This window comes from Thermobia domestica, chromosome 1 (genome assembly GCF_964235325.1).
Source record: "Thermobia domestica chromosome 1, izTheDome1.hap1.1, whole genome shotgun sequence".
Classification (NCBI taxonomy): domain Eukaryota; kingdom Metazoa; phylum Arthropoda; class Insecta; order Zygentoma; family Lepismatidae; genus Thermobia; species Thermobia domestica.
Window position 1 is genome coordinate 148,166,196 of NC_137454.1, and position 13,322 is coordinate 148,179,517.

General features: G+C 35.6%; 1 protein-coding gene across 5 annotated transcripts in view; it reads left to right on the forward strand.

Moving 5' to 3' along the window:
* The window catches only part of LOC145689959 (cyclin-J-like), a 31,612-nt gene that overhangs the window by 11,273 nt on the left and 7,017 nt on the right, over window positions 1-13,322 (forward strand). For all 5 annotated transcript variants that reach the window (XM_081764381.1, XM_081764354.1, XM_081764344.1 and 2 more), the window contains exons 3-4: window positions 2,099-2,270; window positions 5,510-5,794. In XM_081764381.1, the coding sequence (XP_081620507.1) occupies window positions 2,099-2,270; window positions 5,510-5,794 (457 nt within the window). The remainder of the gene's footprint in view (window positions 1-2,098; window positions 2,271-5,509; window positions 5,795-13,322) is intronic.

Sequence of the window (13,322 nt, forward strand, 5' to 3'; positions counted from 1 at the left end):
ACAGCCTCTTTGTAAACTCTAGCCCTGAAGATTAAATGTTATGGTAACGTAATGATATAATCTCAGGGTTCAGAAAGGAGTTGGTTTGGTTGATACGCCAAAGTAAGAAGCACGTGAAACATCCTTAAAAGAAAGTATCCACACGATGCGATGAGAGATGAAGAAAGAAAAATCTTTTTGAGAGACTAGTGAAGGCATAACTTTGATTTCCCTCGCTTTTCTGGTACAGCGAAATGACAACCCAGCCATTCCAGGAGCCTTTTTAATTTTATTCCTGTTCCTACTGGCAATTCGTGCATATGAAATAATTTTGAAAAAGTGATGGGTGGTGGACATTCAGTGATGGATGTTTTCAGCCCCGAGATGCGTATTGAATGAATGAAAGTAGCCCCCACACTCAAATTCAACTACAGTGAGTAGTATGTTTTGCTTTATCATCTAGTTGAACGTCCACCATCCAGTGGACTAAACAATGTCATGGCTTATTATTTGTCGTTCTGTTATGATTAATGTAACTGCTTATTTGATCAGTTCAATTAATTTAAAGTTTTATTTAATTTTTTAATCAGCTAGGATTGACACCTCGTAACATCTTTGTGTAAGTTAAAGGTTTCATATTTTTCGATGACCGTGTACCGCTTAAGGAAGTATTGAAGTGGAGACAAAAGTAACAAAATAAATGGCTAGCGCGTTTGATTGTCGATATCATTGGTCAATTAGGGAGCTACTTCTCAGAGGTAGTGAATACCCGTTTGGAAAGCCAAATAAAACATGGATAAGAGCTGATGTTTTTGACTATATATTCAAGCACAGGGTCCGCACTGACCTGTAAAGACAGGAAAATGCTTCAAAATATGCTGAAATTCAGGGGAATTACTATATTTTATAGAAGAGTCAGGTATTTTTATTTTATTTATTTATTTGTTTTTTGGTTACTTTGATTTTGCAATAATTAGTCTTTATAATGGAAATTGAACGTGCAACGATAAGTAGGTTTTTAATGGAGTTCATTTCATCGTAGAATTGAGCTTCAAAGCATTTTTGAAAATACGTGTTCTTTCAAGACATGGCAATGTTAATTGGGATTGTGGCAGATTATTACGTAGAAACGCTACAGTGCAGAACGTTTTTTTTTTCTTTCTTCCAGAAAGTAAAAGCGTATTTGTAGAAAATGTACATGAACATAGTGTAGTTGCTCAGAGGACAGTGGAAAATGCAGTCTGATTTCACGAAAATATTCAGAAAGTCCCTATTATTTAAGCAATGTTAACAAACATTAGAGCTTCCCACAGGACATACGAAATACACCTTAAAGAATTAGGGCAGTTTCAAAAAGATGATGATAAGAAAAGGACTGAAGAAATAAAATCATCTTTAGAAGTAAAGAAATTTGAGGACCCTCAGGAGGTGTAAAACTTAAGCTTTGAAAAAAGGAAAATTCAGACGGAAAAAATGTATCAGATGGGCCATATTATGATATATATTTACTTGTTTATGTTTACGAGTGTATTCAGAACGCTAAAATATTAAGAATGTCGTTAGAGCGTAAATATTGTTTAGTACTAGTTTTACCGTGTTCCAAATATGGAAAGTTTGACACGAAATTTAAGTATTTATATTAAGAAAGTAAGCTTATCGTGTATTTTACAAAAATAAATACGATAGCGTTGGACAACGATACGGATGGTATAGACCATTAAGAAATTATTTTTTCTCTAAACTATCCATAAATGATAGTGTTGGTGCTGTCTTGAATCAGGGAAAATTTACGCACTCAGTCATAGAAATTCAGGAAAATCACATAATTTCAATGTGTACCGTGTAGAAAGGCCTCGATGAATCTGTTTAGTGTTAAAAAGAAATGCTACTTACAAGTGTAAAATTTACAATGATGATTCAGTCGACAGTACTAAGTTGCATCTTAACTTAATATCTCATTTAAGTCACAAAAATCATAAGTGCATAACTTCAATGTTGATATTAGTACGTTTGAGGTTTCATAAAGGGTCATGAGTTTCTATTGTGTTAGTTTTCGAATAAATTAATGTGTTTTCATATTACATTATTATTTTTTCCTAATCAAATCTTTATCTTCTAGTTACAGTTCCGCCCTCATCTTGTTGATTTCATATGTAACATTGCAGAGGAATTTAAACTGAGCGATACGACAGTCCATTTATCAATTCATTTGTTGGATGTGTTTATGGATAGTCATTCCATATCAGTCAACAAGCTTCATCTTGTTGCTCTTGTCAGTCTTCTAATAGCAGGTATGTATTTATTTAGTTTATAAAATTCAAGTAAGGAGATTTAAATGTTGTCACGGATTCCTTTATTCAAAATTGGATGACTTGTAAACTATTAATTTTGGTAAAAGTATATTCTTAAGTATTTTTACATAGTAGAGCTTAAATGAAAAAAAAACGTTTGTTCGTCCGAATTTAAAGTCTTCTACTACTGAGTTACATGAATAGTTGTCCACTTCATTGTTGTATCTCAAACACACGTACTGAAAATTTAACTTGGCTTTACCTCACCTAAGGCAAGAACATGAACTGATAAACTACTTCTAAACGGAACAGGAAGATATTGGTTGATTTGTTGGTCATTGGTAGTTTTGTTGATCATAAATCGAACTGGGCCCCATCTACCAAAGGCGCGCGTACTAACAATCGGATTTAGCTGGCTCTTGAATCCATTGTTCCCGTCTTCATATGGGGTTTTCCGTAAGCTAGTAGCTTGTTCATGAGTTTTCTACAACATATTCGTATCGTTTATTGTATTCATATTTGGAAGTAGAGATTCTATCCTTAATTGTACATCTCAGGACTTACGAAATGTAATTTACTGAGTAAGATAATCAGGAGGAGGGTGAACTGAAGAATGTAAAACATATAAACGTATGAAAGATTGCGTTGTGTTGGGAAATAAATCCTTGTCGGTTCCCGGTGTTTTCTAAGAGACTGTTTCTCTTAGTCGCTTATACAGGAAGAAAGTGGAGATGAGGTTCAAGCTTTAAAATACTAAGGTATTTGTCTCTCTTCACACATTATATGTAGACTTTGCATTAGTAAACTGTCAAGAGATTCATGTAAAGAACTCTCAAAGCACAATTTCCGTATAAAATTAACATTTGTATGCCTTCATTTCAGTCCTTGTACATTCACCTCTCCATGCATCTTGAACTGTACGCTCTGTACGATTCAATGAACTGTGCCCTTGAAATTATTAATTTTGTCAATGCTGACTAAATATTTTTTAAAAATTGTTTTTGTTTGTAAATTTTTAAGGCATGCATTTATGTGGCTGAGAAAACTAGCTTGTGGGCAAGAATATGGCGTTGTTAAGTAAGTAAACTAGGGGCGTACTTAATATAAATTCTACTGAAACCAGTGTCAAACATTCTAGAAATAACTGATTGCGGTTTTTAAAAATTTGTTTTCGTTTTTAAATTTTTAAAGGGATACTTTTACGTGGCTAAGAAAAATAGTTTGTCGGCAAGAAATGGTGCTGTGAAGTGAGTAAACTAGGAATGTACTTAATATATAAACTCTACAGAGATCACTGTCAAGCATTCTAAAGACAACTTGTCTTGTTACTTTATCGTCGGTTCTTGAAACTGTGAAAATTATTTCTGTGAACCATTATCTATTTTGATCTTTCTTCTAAACTTCGATAAACAAAACTACGAGGGAATACTGAGAAGTTCTGGCTCTACTCAGAAAGAATAGATATAGGGGGATGAAATTAAATACTCAACATATTTTCCCCTGAGACTAATGCACTTAATACAGCGATGTCGCATCTTCTGTATCCCTTGCGAATAAAATTCCTTTGGTTGGATCTGAAGCTGTTTGTCCGCAGCATGTCGGACAAAATGCCTTCAAAATTATGTCTCTTGACACGTTTGATATCAGTTGAGATTGGAGGACACCGTGCAGTATTAATCTTCAACGGTGAAGGGCTACGGTGGCTCCAGTGGTAGAGCGCTTACCTCTGTTTCGATCTTACGTCGCACCAAGTGGGCTTTGTGGTGGACAAACACAGTATGCGTGGGTATTCTTGCTGTTCTTCCGTTTTCTTCAATTCACCATTCCATTCATTCTCATCATCACCGTCTCCTTTAGTCTACGTAGTATAATCGTGGGATGTAAAACTGAAAGATTTCATTTCATTTTCAACTGTGAAATGACCAATCTTGAAACGAGCAATCAAAGTTTTGATGGTGCTGTGGGAAGGGCATTGCTTCCTCAATGTTTGTGACATCTCAGTGTGAAGCGCTCAGAAGACTTTCCCTGGAGAAATACGAACTTGGACGGTTCGGCATTCCAAAGCCATGGAACTTGCGTAAGCCTCTACCATCATTGATTCAAGCCTCAAAGGAAAAGAAAAATCACAAGAAACGTATATTTGCACCATTACGTATTAAGATATTAAGCCTTTATATGATCTTATACTCAAGGCTTTATGTGGGTGGAAGGGGGTCAAGGTCAGGAAATTTCTCGTATTTGTATCCTTCCTCTGTTCAAAAACATGATTGGATATAGCTACGCTTAGATAGGAATGGGCAAAGTGTACTCTTGCTTTGGGACGTGTTTGGGCCAGTGTAGAAAGGATGCAGCAAAAGACTGGTAGTATCTTGTAAAACGTTAATTTTCCTTTTTTCTTAACAATTCTTGAGCAGTAATTGATTATAGGAAATAACACATAATCTAAGCCCTTTTTTATTGGTACAGTAAGTTTTTCATTGTTTCTCTTTTACCACAACAACCGTAGAATCAGAAATCAGCCATTTTCGTAACTTAATGCAAAATACACACTACAGTGGCACCACAAGAAAGTTTATCAGTATGCTTGCTGACACGCAATATTTCTATTATTTTATTGAATTACTTTGGTTGCAATATTTTTGCGTCACATCGATTTGCTCTCATTATAGTGTCTTAGTTTTATACTATTGTTCTATAGTAATCTTACACTCCAAGTACCTTTCGATAAGAGTAGAAACGTCAGTGTTCCATCAAAAAATCAATGTGTTCTAGTTAAAGTAATGTGAAACAAATAATTACGACAATAATTTGTAACTCTGTAAGTTTGGCAGTTATTTCTTTACGATTGATCAGTGGCTTTTATCAAACACGGTTTTGGAAAACGCGGGTTTTGCCCAAATACCGTTTTTATTATTCATATTTTATTTTTATTATTCATATTTTATTTTTATTACTCATATTTATGAATTCGCAATAGGTTTCCCATTTTTTAACTAACCAAGTTTTTATTATTCGTTATTAACCTAAAATTTGTGATGAACAAATTCAATTTAAGCTCATTGTAAGTAGACCTCGATCTCGAACAACACGGTTTTGCAAAGCCCGGAACCATTTAATCGCTTTAGGGAAGATATTCCTGTACTTTTAAATGCCAGATGTACTTTTTAAGACTGTCGTTATAATACATTCACTCTTACATAATTTATTTTATATATTTATCTATTTTTGTTATTCCACAGCAAAATTCGAAGAAAAAGATTCGAAAACTCCTAAAATCCCAGATCTCAATAAGTACGTGAACAGTGTATATCCATTAAGTGATTTCATCTCTTTGGAATTCATCATGCTGAAGTTTATGGACTGGAATGTAGGATTGGTGACAGCAGCTCATTTTGTTGAATACTATGTATTCTATGCTGTTTCCCCGGATGATGTTGGTGGCAATAGTCGCTTTAGAAACTTAAGTCAATTAAAAAGCTTTGTGCAGCAATATATCAAAGACTTCTTAGAATTGTCTTTAAGAGGTAAGTGCTTACATCATACTTAATAATAATAATAATAATAAACACATTGCCTATTTGATCTTTTACCTTTTTTCTTGAAACTTCTATTATGCATATATTAGGTAGTATTGATTAAAGTGGTTAGATGTTTTAAAGGTTTTATTTTTCTTGTCGTGGAAGACTGAGGTCATTGATGTTTTATCTAACTTTTTTATTTCTGTTTTAAAGGCGATTGAATTTTTCGTGTTGAATGTAGTAAACCTATTGATTGACTAAATCCAATAATTTGTTTCCCCTCGTCTTAAGTCTTCAACGTCTCCGTTAGTACCTTGTCCCCTAACTTTGACTCGTGTTGACTTGTGCAAACTATGAAATACCAGAAAGCACATGCACAATAACTGACAATACAGTCATAGTCAATTCTTTACTTCATTTTCCATAACCAGGATCTTCATCAAAGTGCTTACCCGTAGTTAATTGTTGTTTGTAATTTGGGATTTGTAACTAACTTTTTTTCTAAAACTAGCAACAGTCAACAATAGCGTACAAATCCTTTTTCCTCCCAGGTCTACCAGCAGGAGTTTGCAGCATTATTAGAGCAATACCCCGATTTTTATATGTTTTATAGGACTGTTCTTTGGCTCTGGCTTTATCAGCGATGAGAGCAGCTCAGAATTCAGTGTGCATTGCATGTGTTCAGTATATACTGCAGAATTAACTGCAATTAAACTTGTTCTCGACCTTGTGCTTACGCTTTCGTTACGTCGTGTGCTGGTTCACACTAACCCTCAGAGCGCATTTATGAGCCTCCGGAATGTCTTCAGTAAGCACGCCCTTGTTCAAGACATTCTTGTGAGATGCCATCAACTGCAGCAAGAGGATTGTGTCGTCGTTTCTGCTGGATGCCGGGTCATGACGGCATTGGGGGAAACAAACGTGCTGACACAGTTGCCAAGCTCGCCACCTTGGACGGGGTTGCATCGGAACATAGTCTTCCTCGCTCCGATCTCTACAGCTTATTCCATACGTTGATGCGTTCTCATTTGCAACCAGAGTGGGACCAGGCATAAACTTCACGCAGTTAAGCCACGTATTGGAGAATGGCATACATCAGCTCGCTCTCGTCGTCGAAATGAAGTGCTCCTGACGCATTTGCGTATCGGACACTCTCTTCTGACGCATTATTATTTGCTGCGTGATTTGAATCGTCGATATTGTGAGTAATGTATTGCCACACTGATTTTCGGCATATTCTTGTCGAATGTCCTAAATACTCAGATTTTAGAGAGCGTCAGGGACTGCTGTTTACACTTGACCGTGTATTGGGCAGTGATATTGATATTGTTGAGCGTGTACTTACTTTTGTGCACACTTGTAACATTGTTCGCGTTCTCTGAGTTTTTTAGTCGTTTGCTTTTTATTGCTGCATTTTTATCTTTTATTTTGACTTTTTTTTTACTAATAAAACTCCAACCGACCAAAGAAAGTAGTATATATATATATATATATATATATATATATATATATATATATATATATATATATATATATTTGGTCTAGGAATTAATTCGTGCGGTTGGTACGCACACATTGAAGCTGTAGTACAAACACAAAATACATAAATACCTTAAGAAAAATATTGTCCATCGCTAGCCACCACTTTCGCCCATCTGTCAGGCAATGTACGGATTCCGTGGCGAAAGAAGTCCTCATCCTTGGAAGCGATCCAGTCAGAGACCCATGTTTCGATATCTTCTGAAGAAGTAAACCGCTGTCCAATCAAATCGTTGTTCATGCAATCGAACAAGTAGTAGTCCGAAGGAGCAACGTCTGGTGAATACGGCGGGTGGGGTAAAACTTCCCATCCGACATTTTCTAAATAGGTTTTGACCGGTTTTGCGACATGTGGGCGAGCGTTATCATGTTGAACAATAAGTTTATCATGTCTGTTCTCCTATTCTGGTCGTGTTCTGGCCAGAGCTTGCTTCAAACGCATTAATTGTCGTCGGTAACGTTCTCCATTCATAGTTTCACCCGGTTGCAGCAGCTCATAGTACACCACACCTTTCATATCCCACCATATGCACAGTGAATATCTCGTTTTGGTTGTGATGGACCTGGTTCACCTGGTTTCACCCAGGCCTTTTTTCGTTTAGGGTTCTCGTAATGGATCCACTTCTCATCACCCGTAATAATTCGATGCAGAAACCCCTTTCTGCTCTGTCGTTGAAGCAGCAATTCGCAAATGGTTTTTCGTCTTTCAACGTCTCTGTCTTTCAATTCATGTGGAACCCAATGTGACATCTTTTGAATCATTCCCATGGCTTTCAAGCGTTTGGAGACTGTTGTTTGATCAACGCCTAATGCTGCTGCAAGTTGTTCCTGCGTTTGACACGAATCCTGCTCGAGCAATGCTGTCAATTCTTCGTCTTGAAATTTTTTTGGCTGTCCAGCTCGCTCTTGGTCTGCCAAGCTGAAATCACCACTTCTAAACCGTGCAAACCACTTCTGACACGTTCGCTCAGCTAGAGCATGGTCACCATACACTTCCACCAAAATACGATGACTTTCAGTCGCACTTTTCTGCATGTTAAAGTAATGCAGCAGGACACCCCGCAAAAACACTTTATCAGGCACAAATTGCGCCATGTTCACTTAACTACAAATTGGTGTTGTTGACGCTTTAATCCACTGCCCTACACTTCGAACGATACGCGATGACAGGGGTTTGCAACACACGTGTGGATACACGGAACTGTGGGACGCTCCGTTCGTTGCGCCATCTCTTGTCCACCCGCACGAATTAATTCCTAGACCAAATATATATATATATATATATATATATACTGCTTTGGTCAGTTTGAGTTTTATTAGTAATCTTGAATTTTCCAAAGCTACAGTGAATAATTTATGACGTTTTTTTTGTATTTTACTATTTCTTATTATTATTATATATTTTCTTTAATGTTGGTATTATTACTATTTGTTGTTTCGATTCCCGGCGGGAGCTCATGTGGTTCGGATTCCACGTTAATCAGTAGGTCCACGTCTCATATAGCCTCGTTGCTGAACGGGACGTTAAACTCAAAATCAACTCAACTCAACTATTTGTTGTTATATTATTTTCCCTCTTGTTACTATTATTACTATTTATTGTTCATGTTATATATTTTTCTCATACATTTATTTTCTCTTTTTTGTTTTTTATATATTTTTGCAGCATTTTTTCTTATATTTTCGTATATTAGTTTTTAAATTTCATTTACGATAGTTTGTATTTTTTGAACAGTCGTGTTGATCGTGACGGGGATATATAACCTCGTTGCTGACGTCCCCATTAAAATTCAATCAATCAATCAAATTCTTTTTCTTTTGTCTGGTTGCTACTAAATTAGACACCCTTTTAGCCCTTCAGACTTTTCACAACATTGAGTGTATTACCCCTAACGTAAGAATTTACCAGGCGAGCTTGCTTATATTTTGTGGAGTGATTCAAACGCAACTTGCAAACTGCGAAATTAGTATACTTCATCTGTAGTAAAAGGTTTTCTGAGAATTCTCTCACTTGTTTTCATGATTTATGAATTAATGTTTCAAGTGTTTCTACTCTCTTTAATTCTAGTATGTAAACATAATACAATGCGAAGAACAATCGTTTTGGTTTTGATTGCACAAACTCATAAACAATGTATTATAAGGGCGGGGTGAAAAGTTCTCGGCCTGACAATGAAAGACTGCGAATTTCAGTTCAAAAATGATTTTATTTTTCGACATAATCTTCTTTAACTTCAATACACTTGGTCCAGCGTTTCTCCAACATCAGTATTCCTTCCCGGAAGTGTGGATCTGGAAGGTTGTGAAAAGATGCATCCACGACCCTCTCAACTTCTTCATTCGATGTGAAGTGCTTCTCAGAAAAAAATGTCAAGTTTGGGAACAGATTAGAGATACAAGGGCTCAGAAAAACACCGGCTCCTTTGGAAAAAAACTCTGTTTTTTCTGCTTCGCTTTTTTGCTTGGGAAATTTTGGGCTTTTTTCAAAATTCTGCTTTAAATTGATAAAACAGACTTTGTTTCGCTTCTCTATAACACAAAAAGTCATTTAATTAGTGGCTGATGCTGATAATATAAAACCTCGAAAATAAACCATGAATTTCGAAAATATATTTCAAACAATTTTACTTCAACGTATTTACATTATGCATTCCAAAGGATTAACCAATGTATATAATAAGTTTTTAACTTCCTATATACAAAAATAAGCAGAGTTTGCAAGAACCATGGTTGTTTTTGAAAATGCCAAAAACCCGTTTTGGGGGGATGTTTAAATTAGGCTTTTTTGGTTTAAAGCAGGTTTTTTTGGTTTAAACCAGGTTTTTTGATTTAGATATTTTGCTTTAAGTGTTTATATTACATATTCTCAGAAATAAGTTTGTTTCACCTTGGTGTTGTTATGCAAACATCTGTAATAAATAAGAGATTTATTAATTTAATAAATCTACCGACAATAACTATGCACATATATATTGTCTGACATACACACACCCCACTAAACCTTTCTGAACGTGTTTTAATGTTGTACTCACTCTTGTCCCCGTAGCTCTCTAAGGTTTATTTAGTTAATAATTTGGCTCGAGCGATAGCCATGATCACAAGCATATGTTAATTTTTCCACTCATATTGAAAGCTTCCACTTTGTATTAATACATACAGGTTGCGAAAAGAAACCTACTTCAGTCTTGTGAAAACCACTAAAATTATCAGTTCAACCGGACTTTTTTTTTTTTTTTTATATATATATATATAAAGAAAATCTAGATATTAGCCTATCAAATAAGAAATGGATTGTTGCTGGTCCCGATTTCTCACATCAAAGTCAAATCGAAGGCCAAATATTTAAAATATCTCAATTCAAATTTCGAGCTTGTGCTTCTACTTCCCGCTAAAGCTGTGCTCATCACGACTTTTTTTTCTCCAAATATCGATTCCGTGATGGGCACGGAAAGTCAACACTTAAAAATTACTTTACTGTTAGGTTGAAGATGAGTTGATTCACTATGGGCTACGTTATTCAAATAAAGTAAAACATTACACTGAAGTTTTTCAGACAACATTAATTGCGTGGACAAGCAAACTGTACAGCGAAAAGATGGAAAAATGAAGGGTTAGCTTTAAAAAAAACCGCTCCAGTTGAAATGCTTATACGGACACGGACAATGACACGGAGAACCAGTCGTATTAACAAATGCTGAAACAAATCTTGAATAATTCGCTTATTCACCTAAAAATCACCTTCATTAACATGTCTGCTCACTAGGAGCGTATCCCCTAGTGTACGTTAACATATACTTACGAGAGAATACCTATATCTCAGATTTTGAGTACAGTTTTAAAAGTTCATTTCCGTAAACTGTAAAAGCAGTGATTACTATGCTCATTATCACAAATTAAATACAACTTTTGAATTGCATACACACAATCTACTAGGGAACGAAGATCATGTGCTAACAAAGAGTACACTGGAAAATGAAATAACATGTTATAACAAAAATTAAAATAAGATGATAATCGATACAAATATAGAGGATGAATATGACATATCCGAACTTCGCCAAGTATGGTAGAAGAAGCTATTTGTTTACTTCTTGGCCAACTGCTAAGAACATTTATAAATCTATATGTGGCTTTGTTATACGCAATTAGTACATTCAAATTCACAAACGATGGCGAACTGAAGGGTACGAAGGTACAGTTTCAAGTAACAACCGTAGTCATAATAATATAGTTCTACCAAACAACGTTAAAAATAGTGGGTAATTAGGTGGTAAGTAGAAATGACCAAAACTGAACAGTTTACATCGATCATTTCGAAATACAGCTAGAAGATTAAATTTACAAGAAATAACAAAAATCAGTGAAATTTGGAGTTATACTAAGCATAGTTTGAAGGGGAAAGCGAGCATCCCCGGTGGGGATACTTCAGCTGACTTCTTTGGGGGGGGGAACAAAATGTGATTGAGGGGGAAATTTCCCTCATCCCCCCTGGTAATTCGCACCCTGCCCATAAGCTTAAAGAAGTCCGGCCAGTAAATGTCTTAAATTGAGAAGCTCCCGCCCTAGCCATCGAGAAAATCCCGTCATTTCTTGAAATGTAAAACAATAACGGGAAAATCATGTTATTGCTTTGCATGTAAAATTTAAAGGTCAACGTATCATAATCAGTACGCTAAAACTGAGGTATTAAATTACAAATTTAGTACGTAGATATCATTGAAAGACCAATCCAAGCTAATGTTGGAAGCTACGTAGACAATCGATAAATTTTGCCAATTTCTATCAATATATTTAAGCAATCTTGGCTTCTTTATAAAACAACAGGCATTTAGGCATGCAGAAATATACAATTTGGTTTCGTTTCGTATGTTTAGGCTTAACATCCTTACGTAATACCGAGGTTATCAAGGAGAAGACTTTCGCTTAAAGTGACAGCCGAACCGCTACTTGGTTTACGCATGAAAGAAGGGTTGTGGTTCGACCGAGAATTGAACATGGGACACCTTGATTAAAAGGTGAAAGGGAAATAAAACTAATGCAGGTAGTTTGATATGTGGAAACGTCACCATGAAGTTCACACGATTCGCATTTTTCGTTCTTTTTATTTTTTTGGTTTAAACCAGTTATTAAAGAAAAAGTTGGTGTAACCAGCCAACCCTAAAAGTTAACACTTCTTTTAAAAAAATACATATATAACTAGCAAAATTGTATGTAGTATTTTTACTTCAAAATATTTCATACCCTCTTCTTGAAACAAAATAAAATTAAAATAAAACATAAGAAAAATATTAGGCTGCCCATCTAGAGCGTTTGGTTCTGTATATTCTTGAAATTCTACAGTTAAGTTTTATATAAACACCATCACGGTTTACCCAATCCTCAAGTTTTCTTAATTTTTAACAAGAGGGATTCAACACATCATTACGGAACTCCCCCCCCCCCAAAAAAAAAAGGACCACGGAATATATTTAAGTTAAGCTAAATACAACTGCACAACAAACATTACTGAGTGGTTAGCTTTTGCGCTTCTATCGGGAAGTTCGGGATTCAACCCAGCATTCGACCATTCTGACAAAGCTTTTCTTCATTCCATCTGTGAATGTAGAAATGGTGCGTGTGCGGTGAGTTGGCCGACTTTCTTTCTTATTGTTTTTAAATCGTTATTATTACTAATTACCAGCAGTGACGGTTTTGCGAAGGTTAGGGGGGGCGGTCTTTTGGACTGAAGTCTGTTACCCAAAGTTACGGAATGTCTGCAACAAACGAAATATTTATTAGTTATGCCTTTAGTTATAAACTTTAAGCTCCCGTCAAATAAAAATTACGAATGTTTAGAAAAACTAAAAATTAGTAAGAAAAACCCCTCCCAAAATACTTTTCTAAATCCGCCACTGATTCTCAGTATAAAATGATCCGGAAGATTATTGCTAAACAGATAAATGAAACGAAATATTAGTTATGCCTGTACTCATAAACTTCAAGCACCTCCCAAATA